Genomic DNA, 18,831 nt, shown 5'->3' with positions numbered 1-18,831 from the left:
ACCCTTCACGCAGGTCTCTCATGCAAGGTTTGTCTGCAAACACCCACCTCAGTGACCTGCACCTGGATTTGAGCGGCTGCGAGGTAAAATTCGGATATGGGGATGAAATTAGGATATAAAATTAAGATATTTATCCATGCAGTGCATAAAGCTTTTGGTACATCTCTCCTTCGACCAGCCTCTCTAGCAGAACAGAACAGAACAGAACCAAATTAGTGGACCACAGGAATGCTGTCGATATAATTTACTTGGACTTCAGTAAAGCATTTGAGAAAGTAGACCATAATCTACTACTAGGTAAAGTAGAAAAATGTGGGTTAGACAGCACCACCACCAGATGGATCCATAACTGGCTGACCAACCGCACTCAACGTGTAGTCCTCAACGGAACTACATCCACATGGAGGAAAGTATGCAGTGGAGTACCCCAAGGCTCTGTTTTTGGCCCAGTACTCTTCAACATCTTCATCAGTGACTTGGACGAGGGGATAGATGGGGAACTCATCAAATTTGCAGATGACACCAAGCTGGCAGGAATAGCCAACACTCCAGAAGATAGGCTCAAATTACAGAAAGATCTTGACAGACTTGAACATTGGGCGCTATCTAACAAAATGAAATTCAACAGTGAAAAAAGTAAGGTTCTACATTTAGGCCAAAAAACAAAACCAAAATGCACAGGTACCGTATATGTGGTACCTTGCTCAATAGTAGTAACTGTGAGAGGGATCTTGGAGTCCTAGTGGATAACCATTTAGATATGAGCCAGCAGTGTGCAGCAGCTGTTAAAAAAGCCAACACAGTTCTGGGCTGCATAAACAGAGGGATAGAATCAAGATCACGTGAAGTGTTAGTACCACTTTATAATGCCTTGGTAAGGCCACACTTGGAATATTGCATCCAGTTTTGGTCGCCACGATGTAAAAAAGATGTTGAGACTCTAGAAAGAGTGCAGAGAAGAGCAACAAAGATGATTAGGGGACTGGAGGCTAAAACATATGAAGAACGGTTGCAGGAACTGGGTATGTCTAGTTTAACAAAAAGAAGGACTAGGGAGACATGATAGCAGTGTTCCAATATCTCAGGGGTTGCCACAAAGAAGAGGGAGTCAAACTATTCTCCAAAGCACCTGAGGGTAGAACAAGAAGCAATGGGTGGAAACTGATCAAAGAAAGAAGCAACTTAGAACTAAGGAGAAATTTCCTGACAGTTAGAACAATTAATAAGTGGAACGACTTGCCTACAGAAGTTGTGAATGCTCCAACACTGGAAATTTTTAAGAAAATGTTGGATAACCATCTGACTGAGATGGTGTAGGGTTTCCTGCCTGGGCAGGGGGTTGGACTAGAAGGCCTCCAAGGTCCCTTCCAACTCTGTTGTTATGTTATGTTATTTTATGTTATGTTATGTTATGTTATGTTAGAACAGAACAGAACAGAACAGAACAGAACAGAACAGAACAGTTGAAAGGGACCTTGTGGATCATCTAGTCCAACCCCTCCGCCCAAGCAGGAGACTCGGAGGACTTCCATACTCAAACTTTATATACAGCTTAAACTTTACACTGGTAGTCCTTGACTTACGGCCACAAGTGAGCCCAAGATTTATGCCGCTAAGTGAAACATTTGGGAAGTGTGTTTATCCCGTTTTAGCACTTTTCTGGTCTTGCCACGTGGGTTAAGTGAAGATTGCTACGGTCGTTAAGTGAGGAATCTGGTTGTGAAGTGAATCTGGATCCCCCAGGGGCTTGGATGGCTAGAAGGTCGCAAAAGAGAATCAGGGGCCCCCGGGAACACTGCATTCGTCATAAATGTGAGGCAGTTGTCAGGCATCCACGGTCATAAGTAGGAAAAACAAATCATAAGTCCCTTTTTTTCAGTGCTGTTGTAACTTTGAACGGTCACTAAGTGAAGTGTGGTAATCCTAAATAGATAAATAAAATTTATTTATTTACCGTATTTATTTACTATTTATTTATTTATTATTTAAATTTATATACCGCCCTATCTCCCTAAGGACTCAGGCAATTAAAAGCAGGCAATTAAAAGCAAACATATAAATACAATTTAAAATAACACATAAAAAAGCTTATTAAATAGCCAAATTATTAAAACAATATAAATACTAAAAAACCCATTAAAACCAATAAATTTAAAAATCTAATCCAGTCCCGCGCAAATAAATAGGTGTGTTTTGAGCTCGCGACGGAAGGTTCGGAGGTCAGGAAGTTGGTGGAGTCCTGGGGGAAGCTCGTTCCAGAGGTGGGAGCCCCCACAGAGAAGGCCCTTCCCCTGGGTGTCGCCAGCCGACACTGCTTGGCGGACGGCACCCTGAGAAGACCCTCTCTGTGGGAGCGGACGGGTCAGTGAGAGGTATTCGGTAGCAGCAGGCGGTCCCGTAAGTAACCCGGCCCTATGCCATGGAGCGCTTTAAAGACGTTCACCAAAACCTTGAAGCGCACCCGGAAGGCCACAGGTAGCCAGTGCAGTCTGCGCAGGATAGGTGTCACGCGGGAGCCACGAGGGGCTCCCTCTATCACCCGCGCAGCCGCATTCTGGACTAACTGGAGCCTCCGGATGCCCCTCAAGGGGAGCCCCATGTAGAGAGCATTGCAGTAATCCAGACGAGATGTCACGAGGGCGTGAGTGACCGTGCATAAGGCATCCCGGTCTAGAAAGGGGCGCAACTGGCGCACCAGGCGAACCTGGTGGAAAGCTCTCCTGGAGACGGCCGTCAAGTGATCTTCAAGAGACAGCCGTTCATCCAGGAGAACGCCCAAGTTGCGCACCCTCTCCATCGGGGCCAATGACTCGCCCCCAACAGTCAGCCGTGGACTCAGCTGACTGTACCGGGACGCCGGCATCCACAGCCACTCAGTCTTGGAGGGATTGAGCTTGAGCCTGTTTCAAAGTTATGGGTTATGGGTTATGACTACCCATTCTCTAACGGCTTTGTTCCCTAGGCCATCCATCTGGTAAACTGACAAAATCCGTTTTTCCTCGCCCTGTGCAGCAGCTATACCTCCGAACTAGACTGTTCGGTGTTTCTCTCGGTCATAGAATATATGGGGGTATACAGTACATAATTTTGTATTTATTTATATATTTTGTCACATTCATGTGGGGTATATTGGAGGTGGTTACCCTTTGAGGGCTGTCTGCAATGAAGTTTCATTTTCAAGTATGCCGATGTACATTCACAGTGACAATAAAGTTATTGTTCTGTTCCGTTCCGTTCCGTTCCATTTTTTAAAAACAAACAGAAATTTTAACACTTTTTTCTTTTCAACAGTTTTGCATCAGTAACCAATACTTATGCATTTTTTCTCCCTTATCCTAATGTATCTTATATATATATATTTCTAATATTAATTGTTTTCTTTAAATATATAAATAAACATGTACGCAATTTCTTTTCAACAATTTTGTTTCCTCTTATTAGTTCTTATATTCTTAATCTATTATATTATATTCTAAATCTAAATCTAATTTTAATTCTAGATCTAAATCTATTCCATTCCATTCCATTCCATTCTTCTCTGTTCTATTCTATTCTATTCTATTCTATTCTATTCTATTCTATTCTATTCTATTCCATATTTTCTATTCTATTCTATTCTATTCTATTCCATTCCATTCCATTCTTCTCTGTTCTATTCTATTCTATTCTATTCTATTCTATTCTATTCTATTCTATTCTATTCCATATTTTCTATTCTATTCTATTCTATTCTATTCCATTCCATTCCATTCCATTCCATTCCATTCCATTCCATTCCATTCCATATTTTCTATTCTATTCCTATCCTATCCTATCCTATCCTATCCTATCCTATCCTATTCTATTCTATTCTATTCTTATTCTTATTCTATTCTATTCTATTCTAAATATAAATCTAGATCTAGATCTAGATCTATTCCATTCCATTCCATTCCATTCTTCTCTATTCTATTCTATTCTATTCCATTCCATTCCATTCCATTCCATTCCATTCCATTCCATTCTATTCTATTCTATTCTATTCTATTCTATTCTATTCTATTCTATTCTATTCCATTCCATTCCATTCTATTCTCTATTCTATTCCATTCTATTCCATATATTCTATTCTATTCTATTCTATTCTATTCTATTCTATTCTATTCCATATATTCTATTCTATTCTATTCTATTCTATTCTATTCTATTCTATTCTATTCTATCATTATTCTATTCTTATTCTTATTATATTATATTATAGTCCAAATCTAAATTTAAATCTAAATCTAAATCCATTCCATTCCATTCTAAATAAATACCAATTTTTTTTCCCCCTTTCTATGTTAGCTCCGTTCTCCGGGAGCTCAGATCCTTCAAGAACAGATGCCCGGGATAAACGCCTTGAGCGGTCTCGATATTTCGGATAACGGTGAGTCTCAAAAATCCTGGTTGGATGCAAAGGGTAGAATCGGAGAATCGCGGCCTTGTCTGGTCCCACCCTTTGCCACGTGAAGGGAAATTGTCGGCAGTCCTCAACTAAACAACCACATTCCAAATTGGCAAGTTCAATGCCCGGTAGTCCTCAACTTACTACCGTAACTGAGCCCCAGGTTTCTGTGGCTAAGCGAGACAGTTGGGAAGTCTTTCTTGCCATCTGCATCCAGATTCGCTTAACAACAATGTTACTAAGAATTGCCGCGATTCATTTAACGACGGTTGTAAGAAAGGTCGTAAAAACAATAGAAATGTGGGGCTCCATTGTGCTTGTACATCGGGGACCACTTGGAAATAGAAATACACGACAGGTAGTCCTTGAGTTATGACCACAACTGAGCCCAACTTTTACGTTGCTAAGTGAAACATTTGTCAAATGAATTTTTGCCCCGTTTTTACGACTTTTCTTGCCCTGGTTGTTAAGTGAATCACTGCAGTTCTTAAGCGAGTAACGCAGTTGTTAAGTGAATCTGGCTTTCCCCATCGCCTTGACTTGTCGGAGGGTCGCCAAAACCTGGATCCTGCGACCGTCATAAATATGAGTCAGTTGCCAAGGGGTATGCTATTACGGTCCTAAGTGGGAAAAATGGCCCTGGGAGTTTTTTCAATGCCGTCATAACTTCGAACGGTCCACTAAGTGAACTGTTCATAAACCGAGGATTACCTGTACAAGGAAATAAAACACGATCGCTTGCTTGCTGTTTTCTCGTCCCGACAGGCTTCGACGCAGATTTGATCACTTTGCTTCCGGCGTTGAGTAAGAACAAATCTTTGAAACATCTCTGGCTAGGGAAAAATTTCAACGTCAAATCCAGGTGAGTGTTTGTGGGAAATAGGCACCGTTTTTCTGCACCCAGTGAGGCTAAAGAATTTTTGGGCCGGGCCACGATCTAATTTGTAACAAACCAACCGTTAAAGCCGTTTGTTTCTCAATTCTCAACCTTAGCAACTTTACAATGGGGGTTGAATTGACATTTTACCGACAAAGAAATAAAGGGCTCAGCAGCTAAGGCGCTGAGCTTCTCGATCGAAAGGTCGGCAGTTCAGCGGTTCGAATTCCTAGTGCTGCCGCGTAACGGGGTGAGCTCCCGTTCCTTGTCCCAGCTTCTGCCAACCTAGCAGTTTCGAAAGCACGTAAAAAATTCAAGTAGAAAAAATAGGGACCACCTTTGGTGGGAAGGGAACAGCGTTCCATGCACCTTTGGCATTGAGTCGTGCCGGCCACATGACCAAGGAGACGTCTTCGGACAGCGCTGGCTCTTCGGATTTGAAACGGAGATGAGCACCGCCCCCTAGAGTCGGGAACGACATATGTGTGAGGGAAACCTTTACCTTACCCTGTTTCCCTGAAAATAAGACCTAGCCCAAAAATAAGACCTAGCATGGTTTTATATGTGCGCCTACTATAAGCCCTACTCCCAGAATAAGCCCTACTTAAGAACCTGAGCAGCCAGCCACCTGCCCATTCCATCTGGTTGCGTGAGGTGCGAGCGAGGCGGGGTGGTGGTGGAACTGCCTCAAGCCCCCCTCCCACCGGCTTACCTCAGGGTCCGCGTAGCAGAGGTGGGCGTCGCATAATTTAACACCGGTTGGGTGTTAAAGGTGGGCCATTTTCCCCACTTAGCACTGAAAATGTGAGCGCACACGTGCACATGCTCGCGCATGTGCCTTCCACACATGGACTGTTGTGACCGAGGCCCAAGTAGTGATTACTAAACACAATTCAGTCCTCCACAAGCTTATTTTATTAAAACAACTGAGAATTCATTCATTCTCAGCTTAGTCCAACACAAAATTCTTCATAACCCGTCCCTCGGCCTTATCACCAACCTTTCTTGGCAAAAACCTCCACAAAGTTCATGAGACGCTGACAAGAAGCAATGTGATCAACGTTGCTTTTCTACAAAGAACCCAATGGCTCGTTGCTGCTCTTTTAAGCCTTATGGGAGTGGGCAATCATCTTCTGGCCTTACTCCTGAGTTGTCCTTTTTTCTTCAGCTGCTCTTGCCTTCTGGCAGCTCTTCGCATGCGTGCACTAGGAACAGGCTCCTCCTGTTCCTCTGCCTCTCTGCTTTCCACCTCTGGAGGCTCCGGAGTCCGCGCATCACTCCCAGATGGCCCTGGCCCCATCTCTGCCTCCTGTGCAGAGCCCTCGTCCGGCCATTCCCCTGACTCCAAGACTGGCCCATTGTCCTCCCAGCCTCCTCACTATCTGACTCCGTTGCCAGGTCCGCGAGCTGCTGGCGGACCACAACATGGACGCAGCCTTTCGCGCACGCGCTTTGCTTGGGCGCGTAGCTTGCACAGATGCGCGTGGCTTAGAAAATAGGACGGCATAGCGCCAGGGTGAGTTTTTCACCCGAACCGGTCTGAACCAGCTGAATCCCACCCACCACTGCCACGCAGCTAGCTCATTCACGTCCCAACAGCTGCCTCGCGGCGGCAGCTCCACCCCCCCCCATGTGCAGCAGGAGCCCGCATGACTGCTGGCACACTTCTTCTGCTTGCTTGCGGCCTCAGTGGAGCAGGAGATTGAGCAATGTGTCGGTGCCTCGACTGCGAGACAAGGCAGATGTCGGGGAATGGATAGCCTGACTGAGGTAAGCCAGTAAGGTGCGTGTGGGGCAGCTCAGGGGTGAAATTTACTTACCTTCCTTACAGGTTCGGAAGTCTACATGCCGCCTGCGCACGCATCACATGCGTGCGCATGCGCAGAAGCTAAAAAAATACATTACTTCCTAGTTGAAACCAGGAAGTAATGACACCGGACGGCAGGTGTCGCCGGTGGTTCGGTGATCGCTACCGGCTCGCTGAACCACCAGCCACAATTGCTACCGGATCGCGAGACCCGGTCAGAACCGGTAACATTTCACCCCTGGAACAGCTCCACTCATACCCGCCTTGCCTCATGGCTGCAACGCTGGCATGTCGCTCTGCCTCCTGTTCTGTTGTGGCTGCGAGCAAGCAGAAGAAATGGGCTGGTGGCCATGTGGTTTGACGGGGCTGCTAGAGCCGCTGCTGTGAGGCGAGGCACAGGTTGCAGCATAGGGTGAGCTGGCTATGGGTGGCCTGAGGTAAGTTAGTAAGGTGCGTGTGGGCAGCTCAGGGTGAAATTTACTTACCTTCCTTACAGGTTCGGAAGTCTACATGCGCCGGCCAGCTGATTTTCGGGCCTTTTGGGCCCACCGGAAGTAGGGAAACAGGCTGTTTCTGGCCTATGGAAGGGAAAATGAATTGGTGGGGAAGGCCATTTTTGCCCTCCCCAGGCTCCTAGAGAGGCTCTGGAGCCGAGGAGAGCAAAAACAGGCCCACCGGGCCCACCAGGCCATCACGTGCCAAAAGCGGAGGTCGTGGGGGTTCGCGCATGCGCGCCTGCCAACTGATTTTCGGACCTTTTGGGCTCACCGGAAGTAGGGAAACAGGCTGTTTCTGGCCTATGGAAGGGAAAATGAATTGGTGGGAAAGGCCGGTTTTGCCCTCCCCAGGCTCCTAGAGAGGCTCTGGGGCCCGGGGAGAGCAAAAACAGGCCCACCGGGCCCACCAGGCCATCACGTGCCAAAAGCGGAGGTCGTGGGGGTTCGCGCATGCGCGCCGGCCAGCTGATTTTCGGGCCTTTTGGGCCCACCGGAAGTAGGGAAACAGGCTGTTTCTGGCCTATGGAAGGGAAAATGAATTGGTGGGGAAGGCCATTTTTGCCCTCCCCAGGCTCCTAGAGAGGCTCTGGAGCCCGAGGAGAGCAAAAAACAGGCCCACCGGGCCCACCAGGCCATCACGTGCCAAAAGCGGAGGTCGTGGGGGTTCGCGCATGCGCGCCTGCCAACTGATTTTCGGACCTTTTGGGCTCACCGGAAGTAGGGAAACAGGCTGTTTCTGGCCTATGGAAGGGAAAATGAATTGGTGGGAAAGGCCGTTTTTGCCCTCCCCAGGCTCCTAGAGAGGCTCTGGAGCCCGGGGAGAGCAAAAAACAGGCCCACCGGGCCCACCAGGCCATCACGTGCCAAAAGCGGAGGTCGTGGGGGGGGGTTCGCGCGCATGCATGGTGGCATAGAATTATGAGTGTGGACACGCGCGCACACAACCCCCCTGCACTCCCCCCGCTTTTGGCACCCGGTGGCAAAATATTTAGCCATCACTCCCTAGTGCTTATTTTGGGGCCCGAAAGAAAATGAGACCCATTCCTATTTTCAGGGAAACACGGGTGGTATAGTTCTATTTCAAGCTATTTAGTGCTCATCCGCTAGCCCCCATATCCTTCTGGGATTCGAACCCCGGCTACTTCCCAGAAGGAGGAACGAATCCCAGAAAGGTATGGGGGCTAGCGGATGAGTGCTAAATAGCTTGTGTCGTGTCCCACCCCCCACTCCGACGAACAAGTCAAGGAAGTCCGTAACAAACTTGGCAACGATGCCTCTGCAGCTTGCCAAGTTCCTTCGAGGTTTATCAGGGCAGGCAGGAGTCCGAGTTGTGACTTCAGCGATAGGGTTCGATATCAGCAAACTCGATAAGACTTTGCTTGGCTCAAGGTTGGAATGCCAAAAGCCGGTCCTTTATATAGGCTTTGGGGTGTGGCTCCATGACTCAGCATTTATCCAGGCCTGCCCCTCCCTTCCTTCTGCTGGCGTCGCCTCTTAGATCTCCGGAAGCGAGGAGCCTCCCACTGTGAATTGTCTTCAGCTGGATCTGCTGTCTGGGAAAGGGAGGGGTCAGAAGGAGTAGGCCCGAGCAATTCCAATACCTGGCTGGCTTCCTGCTCTGATGGCTGAGCCAAAGAAACATATACTGTAGGAGTGAAGTTTATCAAGCTTGTCTGTTCACTCCTGGAATCCTCTCCGGGCATGGGGCCAGGGCCGGGGGCTGGAGGCATTACAGGCCGTTCATCTTCATTATCAGATTCGGAGTCTGATAACAGGCCCGGTTGGAGACGGGAGGGGCCTGGCTGAGGAGAGGAGGGAGGATGTGTCACAACAGCTTGAAATAGATCTCTACTAGTCTCCCTTTATTTCTTTGTCGGTAAAACTTGAACTCCAACACAAAAATAGTTTGTCGTGAAAAGCGACTGCCTGCAAAAAAAAAAAAAAAAACACTTTATGGGGGATGGACTTCAACTCCCAGAATTCCCCAGCCGGCCATTGCTTAGCAACTGACCCGCATTCCACTCGTGGTCGTGATATCCCTAGGCCCTGTGGGATCCCCTTTTGGGACCTTCGGATAAGCCAGATCGGCGGAGAAAAAAAGCCAGTTTCGCTTAACAACCGGCTTCCCGATTTAACGACCGCCCCGATTCGCGTTAACAACTGCGGCAAGAAAGGTTGTAAAACAGGACATTGTTTCCCTTTTAACAATTGTTTCCCTTTTAACAATTCTGGGCGTTGAAAGTCCATCCGTTTTAAAGTTGGCTGAGGTTGAGAATCACTGATTTATCGCCCAAATATGCAGAGCTAGCTACAGGCCGTCCTCAACTTACCACGGTTCGCTTAGTGACCGTTCAGTCTTACAATGGCACTTTTGTCCGTTTTTCTCACTTAACGACCGACGCAGTATTCTCACGGTCGCGTGATCAAAATTCAGATGCTTGGACTGACTCATATTTATGACGGTCCAGGGGTCATGTGATCCCCTTTTGCGACCGACTGATGAGCAATGGGGAAGCCGGATTCACTTAACAACGGTCTTACTAGCTTAACAGTGATTCTCTTAACAATTGTGGCAAGACAGGTTGCAAAATGGGGCACAATTCACTTAGCAAATACCTCACTTAGCGACAGACGTTTCAGGCTCAAATGTGGTCGTAAGTCGAGGACTGCCTTAATACACGTAGCCCTCGACTTATAAGTATTCGTTTAGTGACCGTTTGCAGTTACAACAGCACCAAAAAAAGTGACACAGGCATTTTTCACACTTACAACCATTGCAGTATCCCCATGTCACGGGATCAAAATTCAGTCACTTGGCCACTGACTCATATTTACGACGGTTGCAGTGTCCCGGGGGTCATGCGATCTCCTTTTGCGACCTTCTGACGAGCCAAGTCAATGGGGAAGTCCGATTCACTTAACAACCGTGTTACTATTTAAGAACCGCGGTGATTCCCTTAACAACTGTGGCAAGACAGGTCGTAACACCGGGCAAAACCCGCTTAACAACTGTCTCACTTAGCCACAGAAACATCGGGTTTCATTGTGGTCGTAAGTTGAGGACTGCTTTGTAATGAGCGCAATTTCTTCCCTGTTTTGAATGTAAGGAGGAGGAGGAGGAAGAAGAGGATGGGGATATTGAGGGCGATGTAATGTTGACAGGAGCCATCTGTAATCTTTTATCTTTTTAATTTTCCAGAACCCTGGAAGAAATTCTCCAGAAGTTAGTGCAATTTATCCAAGAAGAAGAGTGTGTAAGTTCTTGGCCGGTCCAAAGCGTAACTTGGTAGAATTATTATGAGTATTATTTACAGGGCTGTTATATTGTTCATCGTTTAATGAGGGAATCTGGGCAACTGAATGGAGCTGAGTGTTTACTGGCCCGATGCCTTTCCTGTTGTCAATGCGGAGTTTTGTTCAGCAGATATATATTCTCATTGTGCCCAGGGAGAGAAATATCTGCCTCTACCTAGGTTTGAACTCACAGCCTCCTGATTGTGAGGCGAGAGCACCACCTCTAGGCCACTGCACCACAGGGCTTATGAGTTGTTCCTAGCAAAACGTGTTAAGTTGGAGGTGGTTCTGGGGTCAAGGAAAGGGGTCGAAGCTGTTTTTTTTAGGGGATTCAAAATGGCTGCTCAACCCCCCCCCATTGCCCCTTTCTCTCCTGCTCCTCTTCTCTCTCGCCCCCTCCCCACTTCCCCAAAGTCCTTACAGTCCTTCTCGGTGGCCGATTCCCGGTTGAAAACCCGTTGTAGCATCCTGATCAACGCTCTGGGGAGTAACACTTGCTTGACCAAAGTGGACCTGAGCGGGAACAACATGGAAGATCTCGGCGCCAAGATGTTGTCCAAGGCTCTGCAGATCAACAGCACGCTCAGGTAAATAGGCCTGAAGGCAGAGGTGGTACCGGTTCATACCGGTTCGGGCGAACTGATAGCAGAAAAACCGGCTCTATGCTGTCCTGTTTAGGCACGTTTTTGAGGCCGGGTGCATGCGCGGAAGGCCGGGCCCACATTTTCTGTGCTGGGCGAACCGGAAGGTAAATTATGTGAATCCCGCCTCTGCCTGAAGGACAAATCTGACGGCAGCAGGAACGTCAAAGATGGAGTCTGGCTACAAGAAGACTCAACATCCACGTGGAGAAAACTCAGACTGTCTTCCTCTTTTCTAGGAGCATTTCCTGGGACAGGAATGGGACCACCGCCCAAGGTTTCCAGGACATCGCCCGGGCCTTGGAGAAGTGAGTGAGCAGGGATGTCCACCTGGAGAGAGAAGGATGAACCTTCTCTGTGGATGGTGGTTTTCGAGCCACTGGAGACAAGAAGCCAACCCTTGGTTTGAGGGTGCCGGAGGGTGCCGGAGTTCTTCTTAAAGCAGGACCGGTAGTTCAGCTGGATGGAGAGGAAAACAGAGAGGAGGTGAAGGAGAAGGGGTGGAGAAGAAGATGGAAATGGAGAAGAAGGAGAAGAAAAATAGCAGTAGATGGAGAAGAGAGGAGGAGGATGGATGGAGAAAGAGGAGGAGACGGAGGAGGAGAAGAAGAGGAAGGGATGGAGGAAGAGAAGATATGGAGGAGTTGGAGGAGGAGGGGAAGGGATGGAGGAGAAGGGGGAGGAGGAGAAGGAAAAGGAGATGAGGAAGAGATGGAGAAGGAGAAGGGGTGGAGAAGAAGATGAAGATGGAGGAATAGACAAGGGAGGGAGGAAGGGATGGAGAAGAAGGAGGAGAGAGAGGGAGAAGGGGGAGAAAAAGAAGGGGGGAGGGAGAAGGAGGAGAAGATGGAGGAAGGGAGGTGGAGAAGGAAAAGAAAAAAGGGATGGAGAAGGAGGAGGAGAAAAGGAAGAGATGGAAGAGGAGAGGGATGGAGAAGAAAGGAAGATGAGGAGAAGAGATGGGGAAGGAGGAGAAGATGGAGGAGAGGAGAGGAAAAGGGGTAGAGAAGGAGAAGAGATGATGAAGGAGGAGAAGGAGGAGGGAGGAGAAGGAGGAGAAAAAGGAGAAGAAGGGATGGAGGAGAAGAAAAAGAGGAAGAGACAAAGGAAGAGGAGAGGACGGGAGGGAGAAGGAGGAGAAGATGGAGAAGAAGAAGAGATGGAGGAGGAGGAGAGGAAGGGATGGAGAAGAAAGAGGAGGAGAGGAGGAGTGAGAAAGGAGGAGAAGGAAGAGAAAGAGAAGGAAGTACCACAAAAACGGAGGTGGGGAGAGACCCACTACCCCATGTGCCGTGGGTTTGGACCCACTCCGCTACCAGCGTGCTCTCCTCGGTGGGAAGACAGCCGCGGGATAATGGGTCCACACCGTGGCATCCATTAATCATGAATCTGGATGAGTCGGGGGGAAATAGATGCGCTTCATCCCTTGGCTTGGTTGAGATGTCCTTCAAGTGACAGAACTTAATGGATCATGGAGCGAGCCAGTTCCGTGATCAGAAAGATGATTTGCTCGCTTTTAACTTCCGCGTGACTCCTTAACGCTCCACCAACCAACCTGCTCATTGTCCAGATCTGCTCTAAAGACGGAAGCCAGTGGTTGGATGGCCAACCGAGGAGAGACGTTGACTTGGGTCCTTGATTGGTGGAGCTGTGGATTGGGTTGGGGTTCCTCACAGCCTAAGACAGCGATGGTTAACCTTTTTGATGCCGAGGGCCCTAAGCGGGCCAGAATCCCCAAAAATGCACACACACCCCCGCATCCATGCATGTCCCCTGCGCATGCGCTCTGCCCTCCCTGCGCATGTGCCCCTACCCCACACCCCGTTTTGGCTTCCAGGTTGGTGCGGGAGGTTTTCCAGGCTCAAAATGGGGTGCGGGGGCCTCCTGCACAAACCTGGAAGCCAAAATGGGGCACAGGGGGGCCACACTAGGCCTCCCAGCACCCCATTTTGGGCCTGGAAAGCCACCTGCACCAACCTGGAAGCCAAAACAGGGCGCGGGGGGGAGGCTGCACGAGCCGCCCCCCAGTGTCCCATTTTGGGCCTGGAAATCCGCCTGCACCAACCTGGAAGCCAAAACAGGGCGCGGGGGGGAGGCTGCACGAGCCGCCCCCCAGTGTCCCATTTTGGGCCTGGAAATCCGCCTGCACCAACCTGGAAGCCAAAATAGGGGGGGCACACTAGGCTTCCCGGCACCCCACTTTGGGCTTGGAAAGTCTCCTGCACCAACCTGTCCCCCGTGCATGCCCTCCCCAACCGCCGCGCATGTGCGTGCACATCCCCGCATGCCCCCTGCACATGCACGGCAGAGACCTGAAGACCAGCTGACTGGCTGGAGGCGCACGAGCCTGAGTGGTGGAGCCGGCATGGGACAACGGCTGGCGTGCCCGCAGAGAAGGCTCTACGTGTCACAGGTTTGCCATTACGGGCCTAGGACAAAAGGTGGAGAAGGTAGAATTTGAGGAGCAGAGGAATTGGAAACGTCCAGGCCAGAAATCTCCAAACCTGGCAACTTTTAAGGCACCGCTCCCTTGTGCCGTGGTGGCGCCATGGTTAGAATGCAGAACTGCAGGCTGCTTCTGCTGCCTGCGGGCTGCCTGCAGGTCAGCAGTTCAAATCTCACCAGGCTGAAGGATGTCTCGTCCTTCCGAGGTCGGTAAAATGAGGCCCCAGATTGCAATAGGCTGACCCTGTCAACCGCTTAGAGAGGGCTGCGAAGAACAGTAAAGCAGTATATAAGTGCTATCACTATGTGGGAAGGAAAGGAAGGGAGGGAGGGAGGGAGGAGAAAGGGAGGATAGGAAGGGAGGATGGAAGGAAGATGGAGGGAGGGAGGAAGACGGAGGGAAGGAGGGAGGGGAAGGAAGGAAGATGGTGGGAAATGGAAGGAAGAAAGAAAGAGGGAGGGAGGAAAGGAGATAGGGTAGGAAGGTAGGACGAAAGGAAGAGGGAGAGAGGAAGGAAAATGAAGGAGGGAGGGGGAAGGAAGGAAGGGCCGTGGTGGCACAGTGGTTAGAATACAGTATTGCAGGCGAATTCTGCCGACTGCCAGCAGTTCGATCCTGACCGGTTCAAAGTTGACTCAGCCTTCCGTCCTTCCGAGGGTGGGTAAAATGAGGACCCAGATTATTGGGGGCCATAGACTGACTCTGTAAGCCTCTTAGACAGGGCTGTGAAGCACTGCGAAGCAGGTGGATAAGTCTTAAGTGTTATTGCGTGTTAACCACTGCCTCGCTTAGCCACAGGAAATTTCGGACTTAGTTATGGTCGTAAATCCAGGATTAGCCGTACGCTGTTGGCACCTTGCGTGCCGCTCGGAACCTGATTAAACACAAGATTATTATTTTTTCAACTTGTCGTCTTTCTCAGCAACTACACACTCAAGTTTATGGCTTTGCCGATGAGCGACATCACCGCGGCGTACCGCAATGCCCCCGACCGGACGGACGAGGTTTGGCAAAAGGTAAGCCCCCTCCCACCGATCTGGTATTATGAATGAATGAATGAATGAACCAGGGGAAGTTGTGGGTGCTGCAACACTGGAGGTTTTTAAGAAGACACCGGACAACCATTTGACTGAAATGGACTAGGGCCATAACTAGGCCCATTTTTCGGCCTCCCCAGGCCTCCGCATGTGCTCTGCACTTACCTGTGTGGTATGGTTTATGTCCGCAATGCACAGGCTTCATAATGGTAGTAACTCGAAGACAGGCTGCAATTTAGCTGTTCTGTCTTCACTGCTACCACCGTCTTCTCCTCCCTTCTGCTATTTAGCCATTCGGTCTTCACCTCCGTCTTCTCCCTTCTGCAATTTAGCTGTTCTGTCTTCACCGCTACCTCCGTCTTCTCCTCCGTTCTGCAATTTTGCCATTCTGTCTTCACCGCTACCTCCGTCTTCTCCTCCCTTCTGCAATTTAGCCGTTCTGTCTTCACCGCTACCTCCGTCTTCTCCTCCCTTCTGCAATTTAGCCGTTCCGTCTTCACCGCTACCTCCGTCTTCTCCTCCCTTCTGCAATTTAGCCGTTCTGTCTTCACCGCTACCTCCGTCTTCTCCTCCCTCTTCAGATCCAGTGGTGTCTCCTGAGGAACAACCACTCTTCCAAGATCTCCCAGGACCAAGCTTTCCGCCTCCACCAAGGAATCGTCACCCATAGCGCCGAGCAAGTAAACGTTCCCATCTCCCTGGACTGCCCTTCTCCCGTCCATCCTTAATGTCCTGGGGGAGGGAGGGGGCTTGCCGACGTGACCAAGGGGGACACCCGCAAGACCGGGTGGGATTTGGGGGTGACCTGAAAGGCCCAAGTAGGTTTGTGGAGACAGGCACATCATAGGTGGGATTCAGCCGGTTCTCTCCGGATCGGGCGAACCGGTAGCAGTGACTGTGGGTGGGTGGAGCCTCCCGCCTGGATGTATTACGCAAGCACTGCGCACACGCTGAAGGGCATGCGCATGTGCGGAGCTCACATTCGCGAATTGATAGGGAAGGTAAGTGAATCCCACCACTGAGGCACATTGGAGGGTTTTCAGGTCGAGGGGCGGGGCAGTCTGAGTTAACATTCTCCTCTCCTGCCCCCGCCTCCCACCTTAGATGATGAGCCGGCTTTGTGTGCGAGTTCAGGAGGAACTACGGGTCTTGAGAACGTGCTCGGCTGATTCTGTCCAGGAGGAAGTCTTGTATGCCCGGAAGTTGATGAAAGAAGCCAAGAATTCAAGAGCGGTAAGGAACTATCGCTGATGTGGAGAGTCCTCAACTTACAACTTCACCACCGCTCATTTAGTGACCGTTTAAAGTCACAACGGCACTGGGGGGAGAGGGAGAAAGCGACTTCAACCCGGTCTTTGTGCTTACGACTCTTTATAAGAAGAGATTGGACGGCCGTTTTTTTTCTGAAATGGCGTAGGGTCTCCCACTTGAGCAGAGGGTCGGGTTAGAAGACCTCGAGGTCCCTTTGCAATTCTGTTATTCTGGAATCTGGTGTCTTTAGGCGTGCTGGACTTGGATTCCCAGAATTCGTAGTTGTCATCCATTCTAGGATCCCGTGAATAGGGGACGAGGGAAATTGTTTGGTTGGCGGATTGATTGATGGGCTGATTATGAAACAGCCTCAGGTTGATGTTGACTTTTAGCAACCACAGAGGTAGACCTTCCTCAACGTACTTGGCCTTTTAGGTTTTCCGACACCACTGTTGTCATTAAGGAACACTGTTATATCATCTCTAAAACCTGGTTCCTCTTAAGCAGTGTTTGTTGACTACTTTAAGAAGAATAGAGTTCAAGTTTAAGAATGATAGACTTCAGATTTAAGAAAGGTGGGCTAAAATTTTAAGAAGGGTGGACCAAGTTTAAGAAGAATAGAGTTCAAGTTTAAGAAGAATGGACCAGATTTAAGAAGGATGGACTTCAAATTTGTGGAGTTCAAGTTTAAGAAGGATGGACTTCAAGTTTAAGACATGTGATGAAATTTAAGAAGGATGGACTTCAAATCTGTGGAGTTTAAGTTTAAGAAGGGTGGACTTCAAGTTTAAGAAGGTTAATGTACAGGGATTATTGAAGATGTATAAATAAAATTAATGTAGGGTCGGGTCTGCCCAGTTACCATTTTAGAACGGTGGGGAGGGAGAAAAGAGGAGAGAGTAGGAGGTAGGAAAGAGGAGAAGAGGAAGGAAGAGGGGTAGGAGAGGGAGAAGGAAGGTGTAGGGTGGAGGGAGGAGAGGATGTAGGTAAGAGAAGGAGAGGAAGGTCTGGAAAGTAGAAGAAGGTAGAAGAGGGAAGAGAGTTAAAAAGGGGGGTGGTGACTGGGCAAGCCCGACTAATTGTATATAACTGTACATTGGATGAGCTGTTTGATATGATTAAAAATAAAACTTTTTATGAAAAAAGTTTAAGAAGGTGGACTTCAAATTTTAAGAAGGGTGGACTTCAAATTTTAAGACATGTGGACGAAGTTTAAGAAGGATGGACTTCAGGTTTAAGAAGGATGGACCAAGTTTAAAAGGATAAACTTCAAATTTGTGGAGTTCAAGTTTAAGATGGGTGAACGAAGTTTAAGAGGATGGACTTCAAATCTGTGGAGTTTAAGTTTAAGAAGGGTGGACTTCAAGTTTAAGAAGGTTAATGTACAGGGATTATTGAAGATGTATAAATAAAATTAATGTAGGGTCGGGTCTGCCCAGTTACCATTTTAGAACGGTGGGGAGGGAGAAAAGAGGAGAGAGTAGGAGGTAGGAAAGAGGAGAAGAGGAAGGAAGAGGGGTAGGAGAGGGAGAAGGAAGGTGTAGGGTGGAGGGAGGAGAGGATGTAGGTAAGAGAAGGAGAGGAAGGTCTGGAAAGTAGAAGAAGGTAGAAGAGGGAAGAGAGTTAAAAAGGGGGGTGGTGACTGGGCAAGCCCGACTAATTGTATATAACTGTACATTGGATGAGCTGTTTGATATGATTGTAAAAATAAAACTTTTTTATGAAAAAAAAAAGTTTAAGAAGGGTGGACTTCAAATTTAAGAAGGGTGGACTTCAAATTTAAGACATGTGGACGAAGTTTAAGAAGGATGGACTTCAGGTTTAAGAAGGATGGACCAAGTTTAAAAAGGATAAACTTCAAATTTGTGGAGTTCAAGTTTAAGATGGGTGAACGAAGTTTAAGAGGGATGGACTTCAAATTTGTGGAGTTCAAGTTTAAGAAAGGTGAACTTCAAGTTTAAGACAGGTGGATGAAGTTTAAGAAGGATAAACTTCAAATTTGTGGAGTTCAAGTATAAAATGGGTGGATGAAGTTTAAGAGGGATGGACTTCAAACTTGTGGAGTTCAAGCTTAAGAAGGGTTGGACTTCAAGTTAAAGAACGTTGGATGAAGTTTAAGAAGGATGGACTTCAAATTTGTGGAGTTCATTTAAGAAGAGTGGGGTTCAAGTTTAAGAAGGGTGAACTTCCAAGTTTAAGAAGGGTGAACTTCCAAGTTTAAGAAGGGTGGACGAAGTTTAAGGATGGACTTCAACTTTAAGAAGTGTAGGCTTCAACTCCCAAAATTCCCCAGCCAACAGAGCTGGCTGGGGACTTCTTGGAGTTGAGGTCCACCCTTCTTAAAGATGCTAAGGTTGAGGAATGTTCTTCATCATCTCTTTCCTCCAGCTCTTTCCCAGCCTGTATGAACTTGGGCACCTGTTGGCCAGCGATGGGCCCGTGCGCCACCGCCTGGAGTCCATGGCCAACGAAGTGGCGAAAGCCGTCGACAAGGAACTTCAGGTGAAGAAAACATCACATGTTCACGCTATTGACGGTGGCAAGTCCTCCTGATG

General features: G+C 48.4%; 1 protein-coding gene across 1 annotated transcript in view; it reads left to right on the top strand.

Annotated features, from left to right (window-relative positions):
• CARMIL3 (capping protein regulator and myosin 1 linker 3) overlaps positions 1-18,831 on the top strand; it is a 113,993-nt gene that overhangs the window by 54,335 nt on the left and 40,827 nt on the right. The window contains exons 17-26 of the mRNA XM_058180432.1: positions 14-83; positions 4,327-4,408; positions 5,192-5,288; positions 10,807-10,861; positions 11,316-11,488; positions 11,782-11,850; positions 14,911-15,004; positions 15,607-15,705; positions 16,130-16,258; positions 18,665-18,778. Of these exons, the coding sequence (XP_058036415.1) occupies positions 14-83; positions 4,327-4,408; positions 5,192-5,288; positions 10,807-10,861; positions 11,316-11,488; positions 11,782-11,850; positions 14,911-15,004; positions 15,607-15,705; positions 16,130-16,258; positions 18,665-18,778 (982 nt within the window). The remainder of the gene's footprint in view (positions 1-13; positions 84-4,326; positions 4,409-5,191; positions 5,289-10,806; positions 10,862-11,315; positions 11,489-11,781; positions 11,851-14,910; positions 15,005-15,606; positions 15,706-16,129; positions 16,259-18,664; positions 18,779-18,831) is intronic.

Source organism: Ahaetulla prasina, chromosome 4 (genome assembly GCF_028640845.1).
Source record: "Ahaetulla prasina isolate Xishuangbanna chromosome 4, ASM2864084v1, whole genome shotgun sequence".
Classification (NCBI taxonomy): Eukaryota; Metazoa; Chordata; class Lepidosauria; order Squamata; family Colubridae; genus Ahaetulla; species Ahaetulla prasina.
The sequence above is the reverse complement of the archived record's forward strand: the minus strand, read 5'-3'. Positions and strand labels throughout refer to the sequence as shown.